This window comes from Pleurodeles waltl, chromosome 2_2 (genome assembly GCF_031143425.1).
Source record: "Pleurodeles waltl isolate 20211129_DDA chromosome 2_2, aPleWal1.hap1.20221129, whole genome shotgun sequence".
NCBI lineage: Eukaryota > Metazoa > Chordata > Amphibia > Caudata > Salamandridae > Pleurodeles > Pleurodeles waltl.
The window spans coordinates 645,735,830-645,759,696 of NC_090439.1; the positions used below are offsets into that span (position 1 = coordinate 645,735,830).

General features: G+C 41.9%; 1 protein-coding gene across 2 annotated transcripts in view; it reads left to right on the forward strand.

Moving 5' to 3' along the window:
- LYN (LYN proto-oncogene, Src family tyrosine kinase) overlaps positions 1 to 23,867 on the forward strand; it is a 265,777-nt gene that overhangs the window by 170,223 nt on the left and 71,687 nt on the right. For both annotated transcript variants that reach the window (XM_069220197.1, XM_069220195.1), the window contains exons 5-8: positions 1,661 to 1,759; positions 1,871 to 1,974; positions 5,757 to 5,906; positions 8,568 to 8,720. In XM_069220197.1, coding sequence (XP_069076298.1) covers positions 1,661 to 1,759; positions 1,871 to 1,974; positions 5,757 to 5,906; positions 8,568 to 8,720 — 506 coding nt within the window. The remainder of the gene's footprint in view (positions 1 to 1,660; positions 1,760 to 1,870; positions 1,975 to 5,756; positions 5,907 to 8,567; positions 8,721 to 23,867) is intronic.

A 23,867-nucleotide genomic window follows, 5' to 3' on the forward strand; every position in this document is an offset into this window, starting at 1 on the left:
CATTTTGAATCGTTGCTACAAAAGAAAACAACATTCCCTGATGAAGTCTCATGTTGGGGATAAAATGCGTTGGCTGGTCTGAAATCTCTTTTGATCTTATGTGAAGAGAAGATCTAAGAATAAAGGATTGAAAATATCTGTCTTGGAAAGCCTTTTTTAATCTCAGATGGACTAAATATGGACATTCTGTGTGACCATCACCTAAAGTACAATATATCAATCATGATATAGGATACAAAAACTATTAATCAATAGGTTGAGCTTTCCCTTGATTTTATAGTGAATTTAAAGGTATTAGGTAGGTTTTTGCAGGCGCTCAGACCTCTGGGAGCTAGTACCCCTAGGTATGGAAATTACTGATAAACCAGTGCAGTGAAATATGACCATTGCTGCCGGTTCCTCTCATCATTTAATTCGTTCAACACTTCCAGTGTATCATCGAATGAATTCTTGCACCATAACATGTTTCAGCTTCCTTGTCCCATGGCTCCTGATGTCAATGAATGAAACACTTTGCTTGGCTGTGCATGCAGTTGTACCTGGCCAAGGCAGAAATTGTAATTCAAACACAATAGGTGCCGTGGAAGGAGGGAAGCGTAAAGCTATTGCAGTCACTACCTCTTTCTCTGCTTAACAAACTGCTTCAATCCTTAAATGTGGCATGGCAACTGGAGAAGCAAAGTCCTCTCCATCTCCTCCTTTTTCCTCCAGTAGTCACTTGGGTCACTGCATAAGAGAGACAGCGGGAAGTGCTATTCTAGGGAGTGGGAGGCTTCCTTGCCCCTTGTCAGACTGGTCAGCCTTGGGGTGGTCTTCCCCTAAACATTTTGCCTTCATCCCCTTATTTTTTCTGCTCTCGTTTTTGCTGGTCTTAGGACTCTGCACACTTTACCAATGCTAACCAGTACTAAAGTGCATGTGCTCACTCCTTAAAACATGGTAGAATTAGCTTATTACCAGTTGGCATTGCAAGTCCATAGTAAGTGACACTACCTTTGTGCATGGACTGTAAATTAAATGCTACTAGTGGGCATGCAGCACTCATTGTGCCACCCACTTAAGTAGCACTTTAAACATGTCCTGGGCTTGCCATTGCAGCCTGTGTGTAGAGTTTTAAACTGCCATTTCACCCTTGAAAAATAACCTGTTGCCAGGCTCAAACCATCCTTTTTATTACATATGTCACCTGTAGGGTAGTCCTTGGACAGCTGGAGAGGAGGGTGCAATGTATTAAAAAAGCAGGACATGTGCATTTAAGTTTTACATGTCCTGCTAGTGAAAAACTCTTAAATTACTTTTCAGAAATCTTGCAAAATTTAGATCTGTAAATGCATAATTAATTGTGTTTTGGTTAGTAGGCTATGTATTGAGAGTTAAGACTTTGCTCTACAGCAGCTTTCTTGTTTTAAATCATATTTTGCCACTGGCAGGTCGTTTTCTGATTGTTTATGATTATTAGTCATGAATATACAACTTCATTAAACAGACACAATGCACTTCTCTCCATGTGAAAAATTTAAGTGTTGGTGGAGGGGGATATGATCCCTTCTCAAACAGCTACAATCCTTGTCAGGCTGAACCTCAAAAGTGACTTAATTAACCTGTTCTTACACCTTTGGTAGCTTGGCACTTGTTATAACATTTCTTCTCTATTTTTCAGGCATGGTGAATGGTGGAAAGCAAAATCGCTGTCAACAAAAAAGGAAGGCTTTATTCCCAGCAACTACGTCGCACAAGTAAACACGTTAGAAACAGAAGAGTAAGTACTTACTATAGAACGTTCAAATCAAGTGAATTTTCAACTTGGCTTTGAAAGCGAAAATGCATTTTAATGCAAATAAATATATGTTTTTTAACTTGTATATTTCAGATGGTTTTTCAAGGATATTACCAGGAAAGATGCAGAAAGGCAACTCTTAGCACCAGGAAACCGTGTAGGTGCATTCCTTATTCGAGAAAGTGAAACATTAAAAGGTACTGTAATGCTTATGTCTATAATGGTTTTACTTATAGATGCCTTTATCAGAGGCAAATGTTCACATGCAGCCCAATTTGCATCTTTTTTTTTTTTTTCTTTTTTTGGAACGCATGTCCAACTATTTTGTGTGTGTGTGTGTATTATTTATATATATGTATATATATATATATATATATATATATATAATACACACACAAACTTCCGGTCATAAAAGCAAGATTTGCATTGGCAAAGTCAAGATCTGTGCACATTTATGTATGCCCACTGATGGCCTTTGGTACCAGTGTGGCAATAGGTTTGCTGATGGGTAACGTAGCCCTTCTCATGGTGGCGTTAAGAAGTGGGGGGGAAGGTGAGGAGGGAGTAAGTCTTTGTGAAGGTAAGTGCCTTGCTCTGTTTGTGGGGATTCAAACGCCTTCCCAGCGGTTTTTCTCCGCCTGATTTATTTTATGTGCATAAATACACTCGCAAAAAACAAATAAATGTGTAGCTAAAGTTGTCCATTGGTTTCACGTGCTAATGTCCATTTTTATCATAATACTCTAACAGATAGTATGCAATGTGGGCAGTGCATAACCGTGGTCATTCTCGTTTTTTCCAATATTTTTATTTGAGTTTTACATTGTATACAACTTACAAGTAGAGCAACACGACGTCAGCAGTAAGACATCACGTTGAGGGTTAAGCTGTAGTCATGCTTTTACATAACATGCATTCATTTACTGGGGTACCCCTGGGGATTTTAAATCATCTCCAAAAAGTTTAAAAACTGTTCACTAATTAGAGGAGACCTGCGTTGAGTATATTTATTAATCCTCTTTTAAGCAATCAATGTGATGATGTTTTTTTCCTAAAAATTTACCGCCATCGACCTAGTGTGCCACATCTATTGGTGTGAACCCCAGATATGACGACCTTTGAGGAACTTTATCCTTTCATTGTCTTGCAGCTGTGTTTGCGCACCTTAATACACATGCCCTTTCTGCTAGAGAAAAAGCATATACACTCATGGAGGACAAGACTGACTTGAACGATTAGGCTCCAGTATTTGGGTGATCCTTGGGCAAGTTTAACAAGCATATGCAATGCAATGGGTCTGACGTTTGCTCGAATAAGAGCTATTCGTGTTGTAAATTCTGAACTAGACATTTCTTGCCACATAAATTGAAAATAAAAAGTAAAACAGAAGTTTGTTTGCATGTCAAACGTGTGATTGGCAAAAATGCCGTTATCCATGTAACAGGGTCGATGTGATGCAAACCTTTGGACTACTGCCCAGCGAGATCACGCTGCATAGGAAAAAAGTAGAAAAAGTAGTCCAGAAACCATACGGAAAACATGGAGCCTCGTATGTTTTCAGTAGTTGGCCGGTGCGCTTGAGGCTGGGTAAAGACCGGAAAAGGCATGACGTATGCATGCCTTTCACTAATGAAAGCAAGCAAATTTTAAAAGGCAAGCCCACAAACCAACCAAACTCATTGGCATGCGGTGGGCGTGATTACAAGCCCATAGAGAGATTACAGCAGGGACATAGCGATTTGCGCTCAACCCTAAAAATTAGCTCAAGCAGAGTAGCGTTACAAATGCACCCGATAATTGTAAGAGTTCTGAGTCTAACGTGTGTGAATATATTTTAATGGTCTCAGATTTGTGCCTAAGGGTCATGTGTGTGCGTTGGTGCTGATCTGAATTCATAGCGCTGGAGGGATAGCTCAATGAGCTGAACGCTCACCCCTGCACTCAAGCAGTGAGAGGCAGGTCACAAGCTTGACAAGGTCTTCCAACCTTCTGAAGGTCCATAAATTGAGTATCATAAGCGGGTAGTACTAATACATGTTATTTAAAGCACTTAGAGACTGAAGATGTGTGGTATGTAGTGCTACATAAAAATCTTATTATCTGTGTTGAGATTGGTGTCAAATAAAAGGAAGTTGTGGCGCTTTAAGCAATTACCAGGTTATTGGAAATCGGGCACTGCTTACTATGGCTTCTGCCTTTCGAAACCGATTTCACATAATAGTGAGGTGATTCCGTGCAATGGGAGTATGGGCTAGATGTAGCAACATTGAGAATTGCAACCCGCAAATTGCGAGTCAGAGTGACTTGCAATTTTCGAGTCGCAATTCTCAATGTTGGATGGTGTCCCTGACACCATCTGCGATTCGCAAGGGGGTCGCAAATGCCCACATCATGAATAATCATGAGGTGGGTTGCAATTTGTGACCCCCTTGCGAATGGTGGCCCTCACAGGGATCGTGGCCTGCTCTGGACAGCAGACCACCATGTCTGTGACTGCTTTTTAATAAAGCAGTTTTTTTTTTGTAATGCAGCCCGTTTTCCTTAAAGGAAAATGAGATGCATTACATAAACGAGAAATGAAACGTTTTTGTTTCATTTTTATAGAGCAGGCAGTGGTCCATAGGACCACTGCCTGCTCTGAATTTTTTTTTGCATTGCCATTCACAATGGGGGAAGGGGTCCCATGGGGACCTCTTCCCTTTTGCAAATGGGTTACCACCCATATCAAAAGGATGCAAAATGCAATTGGTTTGCGACCGCGTTCGCGGTCACAAACCAATCCTGCTTTGCACTGCGACTTGCAATTAGGAAGGGAATACCCCTTCCTAATTGCGACTTGCAAAACGAGGTTTGTGCATTGCGATGTGCTTTTTGCATTTCGCAAACAGCGAAATTCGCTGTTTGCGACTTGCAAAAAGCTTTATACATCTAGCCCTATGTGTATTGTGCAGAATAACAAATGTGATAGCTTGTGTAATCATACTCCTCTTTAAATTTAAGTCATTCGGGCAACTCTGTCAATGCTGACTGCATTGCGAAACTTCTAATGGTTTTAATCACCTTTAAGTATTGCCTCTCTGCCATTCATTGAAATATGATGCTGGACACTTTAAGACTGGTTCCTCTCAATTAATTCAGTGCTTAAACATAAAGTCAAAACTGCATCCAGCTTTTGCCAGAATTATTCCTTGAACTTGAAAAGCCCAAACCTCCATTTAGCATTTCTATGCACCGTGACCTGTATTGGGTTCTTAAAAAAATGGTAGTCTCTGCAAATTTAAAAACATATTTACCCCTGTCCTTCAAAGGAGTACATATCGAACAATCCTGACGATGGGAATGAGGTGCGAACAACTTTATAACTACTCACAAATATGCATGTTTGTAACTGATACACATTTCCCTGCCCGGAAGGTGCACTAACCGTCTGTTGGAGGAAATGTAACCACCCACATAGAAGTATGCACAAGTAAAATCTTTTTACAAGTATAGAACCGTGGTTTTTAAATTTACTCTTTTAAAATGGTGATTTGCACACTAACACACTATCCGGCTCTCAGTCTCACAAATAAGTGGCTAGCTATTTCTTGTTCTCGAGGACTCCCCCTTGTGGAGAGGGGGAGGGTGTGGCGGGATGGGAGACTGCCCTGAATGTGAATGGCTACGAAGAGCTTGCAAATTTGTAGGCACACTTTGTACATCATCTTAAGCAAGTTGAAGGGTGTCACTTGTATATGTTCATTACTTTAAGGCACCATTAGCTTCAGATCGCCATTTGTCACCCACTTCTTCAAGACCTCAGTTTGTTCTCTTTTTAAGGAAATGTTGTAAGCGGCGACAATCTCCTATTTACTTAGCACATTTACACCTAAGATGAAGAATGCTTTTAGGTCGGTCTTAAATATGGTCATATAAACCCAAAGTATGAACTATATGTCTAAATAAAACATGCATCAACTTGTTCCTTCTGTCTTTGCAGGAAGCTTCTCGTTGTCCGTCAGAGATCAGGACCCCGATCATGGTGATGTAATCAAGCACTACAAAATTCGATCTTTGGACAATGGAGGTTATTATATTTCACCAAGAATTACCTTCCCTTCCATTAGTGAAATGATAAGACATTATCAAAGTAAGTTAAAGCTGGATTGTGTTATTTATTGATTTTGTATTTGTGTGTAAATAAAATAAAAAGGAAAAAACGTTTTTAACTAATTGTGATCCAGCATCTGACATTCTTTTTGAGCTGGTCCTTGCTAAACAAAACCTGCTTTGAGAATGACAACGAACAAAACCTTCCCCCCTTCTCTATAATTAAAAAAGAAAGCATGCAATATTCAGATTAGCTTGGGTGTAGACCATATTGTTTCAGCTAATTTCAACCTAGCTTTTGAGAAAGCTCCAATCTCAAATGTTCCTGCGGGATCAAATCATTAATGCGCAAAAGATGTTTCCAAAGAGAGCCTGGATTTTATCCAGGTCTTGAGGAAATGAAGGGATCCATTCAGCTTCTTCATACACAAGAACATGATTAATCATAACATGATATGCTTTTTTTAAGAGCTGGAATTTGGAATCTGCCAGGTTGTGTAGCTTCACTCTCCAGAACACTCATAGTTGTAAACTCGGATCACTTCTTTTCTTCACCCATTACCCCAGTGGAGTTTGGAATCATTCAAAATCCCAAAATATTGAGAGGTTGTTACAGCCTTAAATTGACAATGCCCAATATGAGATCCTCTACCCAGAGTACATATTAAAACACATGACATACATTTTGCTCGTTGTACTCCAGTGAATTCTTGCTAATGCTATTAAGACGCCGTTGCATCCCCTACTGGAGGTAAATTAATCAACGAGCATTGGCAAAGTCAATATATCTAACTTTAGCAGCCTATATGCTTTGCCAGTGATTTTAGCCATGCTGGACAGCATTGGTAATGCGCAGTGCAGCATGACAAAAAGATAAGGCATGAGAATGTGGCTTCATCATTTGTAGGAGCATGCATGATCTATTACACATGTGCCTACAAAATGACAAGGCACCTTTTTCTTATTCACCAATCCGAAAGGGGATTTAAAATTTAAAAATAAATTAGAATTGTCGCAGAAGAGTGTTACCAGTAAACATGGCAGGTATGTTATCATTCACCAGTTATGGTGGCATGATCTTTCCACATCAGTAATAAAGATGTCAAACATAAATCTGCACACACCATCTCTTCTGAACGTTTTGTGCCTGAAATCTTATCCTCTAACTATGTTCTTCTAAGATGGTATCATCCCATTTAAGAGCTCCTCCCATGTTCCTATTAGTCCGTAACTCACCTGAATGCTTTTAATAAAAGTATTGGAGACGTCTGCATTGGCAAATGCAAGGGCAGAAATCTGGGTCTCATATTGTGCCTAGTAGACGTCACCACTTAGAATCCGGTCTCTGTTTTAGGGATGTTCGTATTTAGTAGCCTACTCTAACATGCAAGTTCTCTCAACTTTAGTAAATAAATTGGCACATGCACAGAACATAGCAAATAGCCTTTTGTTTCCGTCATCATCCTTCCACCATCTTTTGTGAATTTCAACCAATATTGCACTTATCCAAATGGTCGGGATCTGACTTCTTGAAATGACAGCTGTAAACTGTAAAAAAAAATACAAAGAAAAAAACAAAACAGCGCTGCTCACTGTCCAATGTGGTCTTTCATTGAGTCAGTCAAATCACTCATCAGGCTACAATGATCATTAATTGTTGAAACTGAACAAATTCAATCATTTCTCCTTGTTCTGAATACTTAATTCTCTACTATCATCTAAACCAGGTAACAGTCCAATCCTATCATGATTTTCATTTTTGGACAACCATGTCGTACAATATTAGGACGGTATGAAGACAGTAAAGTGGAAATAGTTATTGTTCTCTTGTCTACTGTATTAAGAAATACGAGTATAGAAACACTTTGCACTCTACTGAGCTCATCCATCAGGCCACTGCTCCTAACGTGACTGATGTATCTGCCATAGAAGAAGAAGAATCTCACACCCTCCTTGCTCATATGAGGTGTATTCAAGAGAGCCTTTTGCCGTTAACCCATGAAAAAATTAGAAGAGTATTAGCAGCCCAGCCTTGATGATGCATCAGTTTTATTGTAAAACGTGATCCATCACCATCTCTTCTTTACAGTACATGACCATCCCCTTGGTAAAAACGTCCTTTGGTTGCTAGATTCAGTTTGTTGCTAATCACTGAATTCACATCTGTGAAATGCAACTCTGCTTTGTACCACAGAGACAGAATTGAACATTTATCCAAATGATTCACACTAATCGTCTTGTCTAGTCTGTGAGTGAACCAGTGTCTACACAGAGACACGCTGCCCACCACACACCCATCATACAGGCTTTAAGTGATGTTAAAACACATTTTCCACCATCCGCTTACCATTTTCTGAAATGCACTAAATTCGTCTGTCAATACCAGCTTTAAATAAATGGACTCATTTCTTACCAAATACCAGCTCATCATTTTCAGTAAGTACACTTTTACTACTACTCCGTGTGAGCTGATAGCCTCCCATGCCTGTGCAAGGAGCACATGAGGATGTGTGTCCACCTTATTGCATGGATGGCCATCATATGCCAGGAAAATATTATCATCAGCCAGGGATGGCCACCGGATATCAGCTATGCAAATCCATCAGTCGTGATACATACCTTAATTGTGTAAAAAGACATAGCAATCCTAATCCTCAATCAAACAACATTTTCGAAATCGTTTTTATTTTTTGCAAACCAGAGGCTGCAGATGGACTTTGTAGAAAGCTTGAAAAACCGTGCATCAGCCAAAAACCTCAAAAGCCATGGGATAAAGATGCATGGGAGATTCCTAGAGATTCAATAAAGATGGTGAAGAAGCTTGGAGCTGGCCAGTTTGGAGAAGTTTGGATGGGTGAGTTTATACATTTCTTACTTAGCATTGTTCCCATTAGTAGACTATTATTATTTTTTTTTTAAAATATTTGCACTGTAGAAGAAAAATATATGTATTTAAGGAATTCAGCCTGAACACCTCAACACTGTTCAATTATGGCATTCAAACATTATCACAGAAACGTCTTAAACTTGGTAGAATTCGAGGTTGTGTTTTTTAGGGTAAGTCCCCTTCCACTTTGAGACAGTGTTGATTATATTGTCAATCAGCCTAAAGGAGTAATTCTGCTCACTGCCATGCAAATGATTGTTAGATGCACTACAGGGAGTTGTTCCATCGCAATCCATGAGGAGCAGGTGAGGTGCAGCATCGGCAGCTGCTAGCGATGCATTGCAAATTCAGAAGTAATCTTGAGATGAAGCCTTACAACACTAGAAGCAACTCATGCGTATCAACCAAAGCATGGTGTAGATAAGAAGGTAAACTCGCAATAATATTTGGCAGGTCCTATTTTTCAAGAAAATATTTTTGTGTGCAAGACAAACATATAACAGTTGATCTAATTGAAAAAATAGATCCAACAGTCTTTATTGTGTGTTTCCATACTTCTGGTGATTTTAGTTTAAGTAAAAAAAAAAAATCTTATTTTACTGCTTTTGCCGCTTTTGCGTTTATTCCGGTGGGGCATATGGTGAGTGCTGAACAACAGTGAAAAGGAAACATCAGTTGCATTCACGCAGCAATGAAAGATTCACTCTGTGATGGAGCTGAAGCAATGGCATTTCCCTAAGTAAGAGCAGTGTCAAAAAAACACAAATCCTTCCCTAATTTCAAAAGATGAGAAAGGACCTCAGTCCTACTTTGATTTCCATATCACCTGTGTCTGAACATGTGCAAAGAATATGCTCAACAGTGACTTGTCAATTGCTTTCAATGCCATGCCACAGTGCATTCTTAAAATTGGAACACAACTGTAAAGTCCCACACCAACAACAACTTATATAAAGTTACTGCTTGTGCAGCTTCCAAACACAGCTTTTCTAGAAGCATGGAGGAGGATGCCAAACATTTATGTTAGACCTGCCATCTACTTACCACTCCAAGGCAGAGAGGATTATTACCCACTGATGGAGCATTTTCGCAGAAATTAATGCTCATCAATGTCAACAGATCTTTGGACCCTGCATAGGATGTGGTATAACCGTACACCAAAATTTAAATACAAATCAAATATGTTACACAGTATGAACAATGTGGCCAGGAAAACTCCAGTCAGGAATAAAGTTAAGGGGTTTATTACAAGCCTCAGTCATATAGACAGTTCACAAGACAAAGTTATAAAGATACAGAATTACCAAGGGTTGGCCAGGGTGACAAAATATATTAAAATGCACTAACATTAGGAGAATTAGACATTTGACAAAGATTATACAAAACATACGAAAGATAACTTGATGTACCAAGAATAAATGTTGATCAGTTTTAATAAGCATTAAGGCAGTTCAAATCATCAAACTTCAATTTAGCTGGGCACAGGGTAACCCTACTGTTTAGCCAAATCATGGGAAAACATGTGTGAGGCGGAACACGTGGAAAAAGGGCAAAAAGAATTTGGAAAAAGGTAATCTCAGGCAACAGGTTACTAACTAAGGTGGGCAAAAAGTAGGTAAGAAGTGAAGACGTCAGCATGTCAGAAGGTCAGCCAAGAGTCTCCTGTGGGGGCTAGGGAGACAAATATATTTAAAAACAAATTCTCTAAGTCTCAAAAAGTCATGCCAAATGGGCAAAGGCAGAGAGGAAGATACCTCTCCAAGGGGCTCAGGATTTGAGGTTCTCCATGTGCAAGGCATCTGTCTTGATCCTGATGGCAATTTGATCATCTTCTCTGACCAAAGTCTAGTTGGGCACTGTCATATCAAAGTTCATATGGAAATCTGATTTATCAGGGCAGCCGTCCATTTGACGTTAAAGGGCCATCATCCAATAAAAATCGATCACATGACTCCAAGTTGAAACATCCTCAGGTTTGCCAAGTCTGTCATGAGAACATCATCCACCCAAGTAGCTCCCCGCAAGATTGAAACAAATTTTTAAATTGCTAGTCCACAGTCTAGGATGTTCCACACCAAAGGTCGAATTCTTAAAACTCTCTATGTGTAAAACAATAGACATCTATTACCAAAGTAGCCTTCTAATGGGAAAGAAGTCTGAAAGAAAAGTACAAGTTAACAAGATGACTTGCCATTTTCTGCACAGTCACGAACTGCAGGGGTTAGCATGCCTCACTTAGGCTAATGCAAGTGAGTTACTACTGCATGTTAATACGGTCAAATAAAACACATTTTAGTACACAAACTGTAGTTTCTGCATTAATAATTCTTCATTACCATTCATGTTAAAGTAACTTTAAATGAAATTATTCTGTTAATACAGGTCAGTGATTATAATATGGAACTGTATTTCTCCATTTTTTGTATCTGTATTTAAAACATTAATCAATTGAAATTCAATATCATTTCAATACATACTATTAGGTTAGAGTCTAAATTAGAATATAATGTCAGTTTATTCCTTCAAACATTTAGTTAAACTGCAATACCACCAAAGTGCAAGTCATTACTCTAAATCAATGCACATTTAACAAGCATTTGCAATACAATGGGTCTCGTATTTGCTTGAGTTTGAGCTATTGGCGTTGTAAATCCATAACTGGACTTTTCTTTCCACTTAAACTTGTCAATCCAGCCTCATAATTTGGTAATTTCCTGCCACATAACTCCATTGGCCCTGCATATAACTAAAGCACTTCCATTTTCCTTAAACCTCTATGTGCAGCCAAAAATTTAAATGTTGCCATTTAGTATCCTAATTTAAAACTGCAATGGTAATTCCAACAGAATACCACTTTCACTACCCCACCATCAGAGTTGCTGACTGGCTAATACAATTCCCCCAAAAAAGACAAAAGACAGCCACGAAGAAGTAATGAGAGAAATAAACTAGAAAGGAATAAGGATGTTAAGTTGGCCTGAATCATGGCCATAATTGCAATAAGGAGAGATTAATAAAACATACAATGATCATATACACCCAATAAAAACCTTTATCAGGAAAAAACGTTTAGCATTAGACTGTAATGCTCAGAACAGCCCCTAGAGGACACCACAATGAAAATAGCACTTGTAAGAAAAAGTCATGTAACTGTATAGTAAGCCCCTAGAAGGCATAACCACCTAAAAACAAATGACCAAAAGTAATGCAGTGTAACCATAAGTGTAGCCTCATAATGCAGTACACATTTTCAGGGCTAGCAGGATTATTACAATATTACAAACATTATCCGAAAAACACAATTTACTTTTCGCTGTAAACCTAAGCATCCAGCCATGAAAGAGGTTAAAAATACACTGAATGGTGGGAGGGGTTATTATTTTGGGATCCCCACTAACCTAGTGTGGGGACCCAAGGATGTTCTTGAAAGAAAGAGCAGGTTGTGGTGAACATTTTTAAGGTGGTCCCATTGTCCACATGCTGAGGTGTGAACAACATTTTGTTGTGAAAGAATACTCTGCAAAGCATTATGGGACAACCAAGTGCAGCCTATATTGTAATATGTTGACGGTAATGCTCAGAACAGCCCCTAGAGGACACTACAATTAAAATAGCATTTGTAAGAAACATTGTGATGTAACCATATATTTAGCCCCTAGAGAACATAACCACTAAAAACAGAATATAATGCAGTGCAACCATATATTTACACCTATAGAATGTAAAGCCTTATTCAAGTCAGACCTAGCACACTTACTGCAATACTAAGACCCTTAAAACACAAACAACTTCCAGCTGTAAAACAAAAGCTCTAGCCATGAGAGAGGTTAAAACATGCTGAATGGGGGGATGGTTTATTATTTTGGGGTCCCCACTAACCTAGTGTGGGGACCTGGGCATGACCTAAACAGAAAGTGTGTTGTGCTTAATGGTTTGGTGGTGGTCCCATTGTCCAGGGACCACATGGGCTGAGTTATGGGCAAAAATGTGAAAAAGAATGCTTGCAATGCATTATGGGTTGAGTTTTGCCAAGTGCAGTAAATACTGTAGTATCAGCTCTACTTCTGTGCCAGGGGAGCCTCCTTACAAATTTTTGTTTTTCAGTAAAGCATTTATCAGCTTTTTTTGGGGGGGAAAGTTATGGAGCAGAAAAGGGGAGTGCCAAAATAAATGACTGTAATTAGGTAACAGTGTGACTAATGTGACCAGCACTCCAATATCGCCTTGGAGTTCATGCTGTTGGTGCTATGAGCGCCATAGCTGCCATGGAGCACGAAGAGGAGAGACAAAAGAAAAAAAATAGTTTTCCCACACTGAAGTATATCTGCAATCATGCAATTATCCATGTAACCGGGTCAGTCTGCAAGGCTGTAATAAAACTGCCCCAAGGCGGGACAAACGTAAAGCATTTACCAATGACATCACAGGATTTTTGAAAGGCAAGCCCATGAACGAGTGAAGGTGATGGGAGTGGTTAAAAGTCCACAGATAGATAACAACAGGTTGGAAATCGCTTGCGCACTCGACCTAAAATGACTTCACAGTGCATCACTCTACAATCAAATTATTAGTACTTTGACTAATATAATGCATAGATTATCACTTATAGATGATACCTGTTTGAGGGACAGCACTGACGTTTCTGCTGCATGACCACTAAATCTACACTTGGAGACTGCTGATGACAGAAATAGAAGTTCAGTTCTCTAGCACTCAGTTCATCACAGTACTTAACTCTGGCGACTTCCTTGTAGCCTCAGATACCTCCAACAAGGGGGTCCTTTCCTCAGCAGCCACAAGTCACATATTATTTCACTGCAGGTGTCTGTCTGTCTGCTGTTCGGGTGCAGGAAAACTGGTGCAAGTCCCTAACGGTGTCCCCTGGTGCATGTTTCACTTCCATTATTAACAATAGCTCCCTTGTTACTTAATGCATACACACTCTAGTTAGGACTCTACTATGACTGTACAAAAGCAACTGTAAAAAAATAATAAAAAATATCATACAGTATACTTCGTGCTAGTTGAATACCATTTCTCTTTTATATCAGTTATTATAACATTGAAATGTTCCCATTCACTCACAAACATAGGAACGTACTATGACAAAAACTGTGCAAAGTTTGTCGTTTTAGTCTGACAAAATAAAACGAGATCACTTTATCATCCGTAATTTACAGTTCATTTTCTCCACCTTCTTCAGGACTAAAGATACACACTAATGCACTCTCAGCCGCAGGGTGCTCTACTTTTTAAAAGAAGTAAGGTAATTTCAATAGGACCTCTTTTTGTTCAGAAGCAGTCTCTTTTAAGGCAGAAATATCCTAAAACGGACAACTAAAATGTGGGAACTGTACCACCCCCCTCCACCCCCTACTGGACTTTCTTTGCTGTGTAGTGCTGCACAGGCCATGCACCAAGAAGCAACACTGCAACTCTTCCACTGGCGTAACGAAACTGGAGGGGACCCCACTGCAAAGAACATGGAGGGCCCCCCCCCAGCTGCCTCAGGAGCTCCCAGGCCAGGGTGCTGTGCTGAGGGGGGCCCCTGGAGCTCTGGGCCTGACACACCGCTGGGACTGCAGGGACCTTTGTTATGGCACTGAACTCTTCCATGTATCTTAGCATTGTTCACGAGAAACATGCGGTACATATTGGTGCGCACTGTCGACTAGTCTGTGGTCCAATAAACCGTCTGCCAACCCCTGCTTGCAAACTTCAGGCGCACGAGTCAAAACCCAGCGGTATCCCACTCCGCCTTTTATCTTCTTTTGAGGCTGATAACATAAATATCTTTTAGGTGCGCAGCCGTAACACCCTATTACTAATGCTGCAATGCAAAAAGCCTGTCAGTGGCGTAACAAAACTTGAGGGGGACCCCCCTGCAAAGTACATGGAGGTAGCCCCCGCCTAGCTGACCCACCACCTGCCAATTTTGTTGAGGGGGCCCCTTAGAGCTCGGGCTCCCCCCTCTCACTGCAGGGGCTGCGGGGGAATTTATTTTACTCCACTGAAGCTTGTGTAGGCAAGCACAATATAGAACTAATTATTAATTTAACATCTCAACTAGCAGAAAGCCTAGAAAGTGAAGAGAAGCGATGTGACTTCATGGTTGTTACCAAAATCCCCTTATATTGATTAAGCATGCAATTCTCATTTTGCAGTGACCTGATCCTTAGAATAAAAAATGGTCTTCAGCATCCTTGTATTAAACATTTCTCTTCATGAGTAATAATGAGTAATTAATGTTACCTAATGAACCCTTTGAACTGGCAGATCATAATTGTTATTAATATTTGTGTCTTTTACTTTGTTTGGGTAGATCCCCTGCATTTATGATTAGTTCTGTATCGGTGCTATGTGACTTAATGTCACAATATTGCTCTTAAACTGCAATAGATAGGTGCCACTGCCAAACACAAAATCAGAAACTCACACCAACACAGTCACACACCTGTCCACACAACGCCACACAATCACAACATATTACACTGGTAGTAACCGTTAGACTGGAGAGCTCCTCATAACTTGATGGTTATTATTATCAAACTCTACCAGGACACCGGGCAATGGCGAGACTGTGGCCTTGTTGGAAGGTCACTGGTAAAATTGTGCATCGTGTTGATTTGAAGCACTGACGAATACTTGTACACTTGTTCCGTTTATATATCAGTGATTTTGGTAAGGAGCTAGCCTTGGCTTTATATATCCGTGATTCTGGTAAGGAGCTAGCCTTGGCTTTATATATCCGTGATTCTGGTAAGGAGCTAGCCTTGGCTTTATATATCCGTGATTCTGGTAAGGAGCTAGCCTTGGCTTTATATATCAGTGATTCTGGTAAGGAGCTAGCCTTGTCTTTAATATATCAGTGATTCTGGTAAGGAGCTAGCCTTGTCTTTAATATATCAGTGATTCTGGTAAGGAGCTAGCCTTGGCTTTATATATCAGTGATTCTGGTAAGGAGCTACCCTTGTCTTTAATATATCAGTGATTCTGGTAAGGAGCTAGCCTTGTCTTTATATATCGGTGATTCTGATAAGGAGCTAGCCTTGTCTTTATATATCGGTGATTCTGGTAAGGAGCTAGCCTTGTCTTTATATATCGGTGTTTCTGGTAAGGAGCTAGCCTTGGCTTTATATATCCGTGATTCTGGTAAGGAGCTAGCCTTGGCTTTGTATATCGGTGATTCTGGTAAGGAGCTAGCCTTGGCCATCTTCGGTCCTTGATGTTGATGGAAAGCCTCATGTCTGATTATACTGGTGATATTGTGCTCTTTGGGTATTCTCATTTGCCTTCAAAGGTCCGACCAGTGCAATCAGGCTTGCCAGTGTACAAGAAGAATGGCTGATCCAGGCTGTGGCCCATGATGTGAGGTGGAGGTATGATGAAAATTGTAGATTCTGGGGCACAATGGTGTCTGTGAACTTGTAGTCCGGTTGGAGTAGGAGGTAACTTAAGAGTTGGCTGGAACCAGGATTTGGCCAGGAGTAAGGCTAGATTTCTTTATTTCATTGAGATAGAGTAATTTTCCACTTCATCCAGGATTGATGGATATAAGAGAAATGTAGCTGTGCGTGCAATTATGAAATGCTGATAGGTAATGTAGTGGACCGAAAGACAATTATGTAATATCCACGAATGGCACAATTTCATGTCTGATTTATGTGCTGCAGCTTTAAGGTATGGTGAAATGCAACAGCTCAGGCTGAGAGAAAAGGGTACAGTCCATAACTACAGGTCCCAAATGCCTGCGGCGAGTCAGTGAGAATCCTTTTGGACGAATTACCCAGCAAAACAGCGACAAACCTGAAATGCATGACCTCTGGCACTTGATTTTTAAATAGAGAAAATGTTGTTTTAAGGCTGCAACGTTGGGATGTTCAGTTGCTTGGCAGTACTGCAAGCTGCTAGGTTATGCTCCTTTTTTTTGTTCTTTTTTTTTTTTGGTTCACCTCTTATCAGTGCTTAATTTGTAAATATGAACGTGTCAGTGCCCTGAGCTCCCCTCTGAAACACTCGACTGCTGCAATTGAATGTGCGAGCACAGCCATCTCTGGCCTCTTTAAACCATTTACAGTCACTCCTCGCCCCTTCAGCTCACTCTTGCAGCTTCTCCTTTTGCCCTTTGTGGCGCCCTTTCATTTTTCTCTTCCTCCCTCTTTCCCATATGTGTCTTTTGCTCACGGTAAAGGCAGAAAAATAAGTGCCAGACCTCAAAAATAAGTGCCAGTGCCCAGCACCGGAAATCACCAACACAAATAGAGCACTGCTTCCCATATATTTTGTCTTCATTTTCTGCCTTGTCCTGGCAGCTGCATGTATTGGTGTGTGTTTACGTACCTGCCTGCCTTCCTTTCTTTTCTTGCTTTCTTTAGACCCTTGTATTTTTCATTCGTTCTTTAGATCTTTGGCTCTTTGTTTTGTGCCTAATTTCTCTTCTTTCATGTACTTCTGTTCTTTCTCTTCATTCTATTATTTATCTAAATTGTAATATTTCTCTTCATTGACTTCTTTTCTTCTTTTCATTCTTTACACGCTCAAGCCAGAACATGTCCGTCTTTCTTGTGGTTGGTGGTGCTAATCCGTGCAAATGCGTTGGTCTTCCAAGATAAAATCAGTCTCCTAACTAGCAAATCCTGCCTGCATACAGCAGCATGTTACTATATTCTGGTCTCCTACAGTCCAATCAGTTTACACCCCTGCTTGTAGCTTCAGTGAATTTTAACAGAGTCAACCTCTTCAGTGCTAAGTTTCAGAAGGGCGTGGCCAGGAATGGCACCAGTACGTTTCCTTTACTTAATAGCAATACTTTCCTTGAGGTAAGATAGTTATGTTGATATGCTGTAGGACGAACCGCAAGAAACCTAATCTGGAACTAGTGAATGGAGACTTAACACCATGAGCTGTCGCCATTGGAAGTGAATTGTTACAGCCTGCGAAACCCAGAAGTCATTCTGATGGGTTCCAAAGTATTGGTATTTGTAGAGCGCCCTTCTGGCTACAACAGAGGGTAAGGAGGATGAGGCAGGCTTGGAGGGAGCCAGTTTAGTTTTATACGCATGATGTGTTTTCTTTTTATTCTTCTCTGTTAGGGTCATTCTGTTTTTCAATAGCCAAACCCGTAATTTGTATTGAAGTAAACTCTTGTTAAGCTCTCATGCGTTGACTGTTACTAAATTGCAAAGTAATACCACAGGCATTTCTGCGAACAAATGCTGGCCCTGAGACAGTGTGAGCTTGCTGAGTGCAAGGTTATGTTTTAGGAAGTTACTGTATCTTTCCTGACCAAAAAAGAGGGGGAAGCGATGGAACAGTGTCTTTTTTTCTGCTTCAAGATGTTTCCTCCTCTTTGTGATCTGGATGACGTTTCTACAAAGAGAAAAACATTTTCCTCTGACTGTTGTTGCATGACGCAGGAAGTTACTGGACTGTGAAGCAGTGTTAAGGTTTTCCACTCAATATTTGTCTCTTGCTTTGACACGGCAGCTGCTGATCTGCATGCTCGTGATTCATCGTGCTACGCCACAGTGCCGGTCGGATTCTGTATATGAATTTTGCAGGTTGCCTGAGAGATCTGAGAGCAAGAAGTCCTTAGAGGGGGTGGAAATTGAAGTACCTCAATGAGTGGTGATTGACTGCACCCACCTGCAGGGGTTTGTCTAGGGGACCAAGGGCCCTTAGGCCGCAAAGCACAAATGCAAAAAAAAAAAAGAAAAATCGTGGCTCACCAACTATTTGTTGGAACAAAAATATGAACTTATGGTTGCCTTGAAAAATTATAAAAAGTTGATTAGATCCACAAAAGAAGAATTCTTCACTAAAGATATTTTAGCAACCCCTAAGGTGACAACGATAATTGTCTCTATTGTGCCCACCCTGATTAACCTACCCAGCACTTAGCAACTGTTTATTTGTGTTGGACTTGGCCCTTTCTGCAGGGTCATCCCCAGACTTTTTTTTGCCTTCCTCCTCCTGTTTTTGCTGGATTGTTCTGTTGGCCTTAGAACTGTGTGCATTCTAACTTTGGCCCATGACACCCCCTAGCTGGGCATCTGGGACAAACAAAAACATGGGGTAGGCTTCTGTTTGCCCAATATGTCGCAGAGGGTGAAGGAGTTTTGTAACTCATGTGTCACCTGCCAAGCCAGTGGTAAGGCAGGTGGCCACCCAAAGCCCCCCCCCCTCATTCCACTTCCTGTGGTGGGGGTTCCCTTTGAAAGGGTTGGTGTTGACATTGTGGGTCCACTTGAGCCACCCACAGCCGCAGGGAATCACTACATACTTGTAGTAGTGGATCATGCTACCAGATACCTTAGGTCTACTACAGCTCCTGCAGTAGCCAAGCCCTGATTGGTATTTTTACCAGAGTGGGAATTCCTTAGGAGGTGTTTTCTGATAGCGGTACAAACTTCATGTCAGCTTAACTAAAACACATGTGGAATGAGTGTGGGGTGACTTATAAGTTCACCACATCATATTATCCACATACCAATGGACTTGTTGAGAGATTCAACAAACACTGAAGGATGGCACCCGGAGCAAAAGAGAAGATAGCATTCACCACACCTGACGGGCATTATCAGTGTACTGTTATGCCCTTTGGTTTAAAGAATGCCCCTGCCACCCTCCAAAGTTTGGTGAATCAAGTCCTTGCTGGCTTATTTAGATGATATTGCTGCCTTTAGTTCCTTCTGGCAGGATCACTTGATCCACCTGAGGAAGATGTTGCAGTCCTTGCAATCAGCAGGCCTCACTGTTAAGGCATCAAAGTGCCAGGCAGGGCACTGTTGTATACTTGGGCCACCTTGTAGGTGGAGGCCACATGCAACCCTTACAGCCCAAGATCCAGACCACTCTGGACTGGGAAGCTCCAACATCCCAGACTCAAGTCAGGGCATTCCTTGGCTTGACTGGTTATTATAGGAGGTTTGAGAAGGGGTATGGATCCATTGTGACACCCCTCACAGTATTGACCTCAAAGAAAATGCCCAGAAAAGTAAACTGGACCCTTGACTGTCAAAAGGCCTTTGACCCTTTGAAGGAGGCAATGTGCTCAGCACCAGTTCTCAAAGCTCCATATTATTCTAAGCAGTGCATTGTGCAGACAGATTCTTCTAAACATGGGATAGGAGCAGTCCTGTCCCAAAACAATGAGGATAGCCATGACCAGCCTGTTGCTTTCATTAGCAGGAGGTTACTTCCTAGGCAGCAGTGTTGGAGTGCCATTGAGAGGGAGTCCTTTGCTGTGGTTTGGTCATTGAAAATGCTGAGACCATACTTGTTTGGTACTCACTTTATTGTTCAAACTGACCACAGACCTCTCAGATGGCTGATGCAAATGAAAGGTGAGAACCCTAAACTTTTGAGGTGGTCATCTCCCTACATGGAATGGACTTTTCAGTGAAACACAGACCTGGGACCGCCCATTCCAATGCAGATGGCCTTTCCAGGTTCTTCCACTTAGACATTGAAGACTACCTTGGAAAAGGTTAGTCGTATCCTCTTTTGTTTGGGATGAGGTTATGTAGGAAAATGCCTCTTTTGGCAAGGTTACCACCCACTTTTTGCCTGATATTGATGCTGACTTGACTGAGAGTATGCTGGTATCCTGCTAACCAGGCCCCAGCACCAGTGTTCTTTCCCTAAAAATGTACCATTGCTTCCACGATTGGCACTCCCCTGGCACACAGTTAAGTCCTATGTAAAAGGTACCCATGGTACCAAGGGTCCTGTGGCCAGGAAAGGTCCCCAAGTGCTGCAGCATGTATTATGCCACCCTGGGGGACCCCTCACCAAGCACTTGCACACTGCCTTTGCAGCTTGTATGTGCTGGTGGGGAGAAAAAGGCAAAGTCAACATGGCATCCCTCTCAGGGTGCCATGCCTACAAGCCACTGCCTGTGGCATAGGTAACTCACCCCTCTAGTAGGCCTTACACCCTAAGGCAGGAAGCAGTATGCCACAGGTGAGGGCATAGCTGCATGAGCAGTTTGCCCCTAAGTCAATTCTTAGACACTAAGTGCAGTGTGGCCATATAAAGTATACGGGCTGGGAGTTTGTCATTACGAACTTCACAGCTGCATAATGGCTTCACTGAAGTCTGGGAAGTTTGGTATCAAACTTCCCGACAAAATAAACCCACACTGATGCCAGTGTTGGATTCATTGAAAAATTCACAGAGAGAACATCTTAGAGATGCCCTCTGTATTTTGGCCAAACGTCTAGCCACTTCCAGATGAGTTTCTGACCCCATGGGGTTGAGAGCCTTTGTTCTATCTGTGGCCAGAAACAAAGCCTGCACTGGGTGGAGGTGCTTCATACCTCCCCACTGCAGGAACTGTAACACCGCTCCCCTGGACAAAGCCCCATTTTTGGCAGCAAGTCCGGCAGGAAATTGGGGAAAACAAGGAGGAAGGGACCACTTCAGCTCTGGACACCTTAGGGGTGGTCCCACCTGAAGTGACCCCCTCCTTGCAAAATCCTCAATCTTGGTTTGGAGGACGGGGACCAATATGGTAAGGTCTGTGTCTCACTTACCAAAGGGAGTGGACACCGGAAAGGTGTAGTCACTGTGAGGGACAGCTGCCATTGACTACTGCCCTCTGACCCCTGTAACACCCCTAAGTCCAGGATTTAAGGGCTCCCCTGAACTTAGCTCATCATATTCCTGGTGACCTCAAGAAGAAAGGAAGGACTGCTAAGCCGACCCCCAGCAGAAAAACCTAAAGATACCAACTGACTTGGCCACAGCCCTAGGCCTGTCTCCAGCTTCTGAAACCCTGCAACCAGAAGGCGATGCATCCTGCAGGACCAGCAACCTCTTAAAAGCCTCAGGAAGACGGCCTGCACCCCAGAGGACCAAGAATTCCCATGGACAGCGGCTCTGTCCAGAAAAAGCTCTAACAAAGGACTTGAGAAACGCCCTGGATCTGCGAGTCCTGCCCGCTCTGCACCTGACGCCCACGGCCGGTGTTCAGGTGGCCCAACCGATGGAGCTGGTCCCCAGGCGATTTCGACCTAGTGTCCATCCTGGGTTGACCCCTCCTGTTCAACACAAGGATGCCTTCAGACTGAATCCAGAGGACCTCCCCTCACTGCGACAGAACCAGACGAAGAGTCCCAATGTCAAAAGGTATCCCCACAACTACAACCCCCTTGCCTTGGGGAATCAGAAATTTGGTGGAGCAACGTCCAGCAGGCGGCCCTCCTCATTGTCCAGCCTCTCGTTTCACGGAACCAACCCCCTGGACTTCACCTGCAGCATGTTTGTGACCCCCGGGGTGCTCCTAAAGGAAAGCATTGGGAACCCAACGCTGTGGTTGCTCCCTGCACCAGGCCACCCCTGCACTGCTGAGGGTGTGTTTGGTGCCGCCCTGTGCCCCCGGTGCTCCTCTAAACCTCCCAGGTCTGCCCTCTGAAGACACAGGTACTAACCTGCAAGCAGGCCTGATTCTGAGTGCCCCCAGTCTCCATAGGAGTCAAGTTAAATTGACCTCAAATTTGACCTCTGCACCCGGCCGGCCTGTGTTGCTGGTGGTGGGTGTTTTGGGTTAACATGAAACCCAACCTGTGGACATCCTAAACCCCAGAGATTGGAACTGTAAGTCTTGTGCTTAACTTGAACCTGTGCTAACTTTTCTCCCCCCACCCCCCAGAACTGTCTTTGAAAATTGCACTGTCAACTTTTAAAACAGATTATTGCTATTTATTCAAAAACTGTTCAACCTGCCAAATTAAAACAAAGTGGTATTGATACATATGTTGGATACTTACTAGCAAATGTATTTACCTGCAATTTAAATCTTGTGGTTCTAGAAATAAATTAACAAAATATAATTTTGCTATATAAAAACAATTGGCCTTGAGTTAGTCATTGAGTGTGTGATTAATTTATTGTCTTTGTGGTGTGTACAACACATGCTTTGCACTACCCTCTGATAAGCCTAACTGCTCGAGCACAATACCACAAAAGAGAGCATTAGTATTATCTACTTTAGCCTCTGTTAACCCTCTGGGGAACCCCTAGACTCTGTGCACACTAGATTTCATTTTGATATAGTATATACAGAGACAGCTTCCTACAATAACCAGTTCACGTTTGGTGTCTTTGGAAACACAATGTAAAATCCTAAAATGGTGAAGTCGGATTTTAAATTGTAGGTCTGAAAAAGCTACGTTTAGAAAGTTGTCATTTTCCTGCCTCAGCCATTTAATGCCTGTACTTGGGTCTCATCACTGGGTGTTGCTGACAGTTGAACTTTGTGAATTCCCTCTAGACATCCAAACACAATAGGGAGCTTAGGTGTGCCTGGGATGGGCTATCACTGTCAGTATGGGAGGTAGAAGCTGGGAACACCACCACTTACACTTGAATAGGCTGTGTCCTACCTGTACACAAAGGGCTGCATAACCCTTGAAGTTAGTCTGGAGCCAGGACAGGGGAGTCAGGATGCCTTGGGACTTCAAAGGGAAACCTCTAGAAGCTTCTCGTGCTCTTAAATCACGTTTTGGGCTCTTCAGAACCACAAACGGCCCATTTGCACTAAGGAGACACCGCTCGCACCAAAAACATGCACAAACCGCCCCAGCCCGTATCTTTGCACAACAGTAACTAAGTGTGGCATACTTTGTGTGATGTTTTTACTGTCTTACAGTTTGAAGTGTTGCACAAATACTTTACATATTGCCTCTAAGTTAAGCTTGACTGCTTTGTATCAAATTACCAGGGGGTTGAGTAGAAGTTAATTTGGGGATTGCTCGCGCCTTACCCTGGCAAGGATTGTGGTTGCTACTTGATCAAGGCTCACACCCCAGTCAACCAGTAACCCAGTTTCTTACAATACTACCATACACACGCTATGTGACAACTTGCCATTTTTTTAAAATTTTGTTTTAGAATGAAGTTATTTCTACTTTTAATCCACAAACAAACATACTCCTCCCCTGTTATACTTCTGCCATATGTTTGGCTGATGACAATTTTCTTTAATGCAAGTATTATCTTTGCAACATTGGAAGACCTGGGTCAAATGTCATAAGTTGACTTCCTCACTATTGCAAACGCCATCTCACCTGGCTCTCCTCTAGACTGGCTTACCTCCTAGGGTCTGGAGGA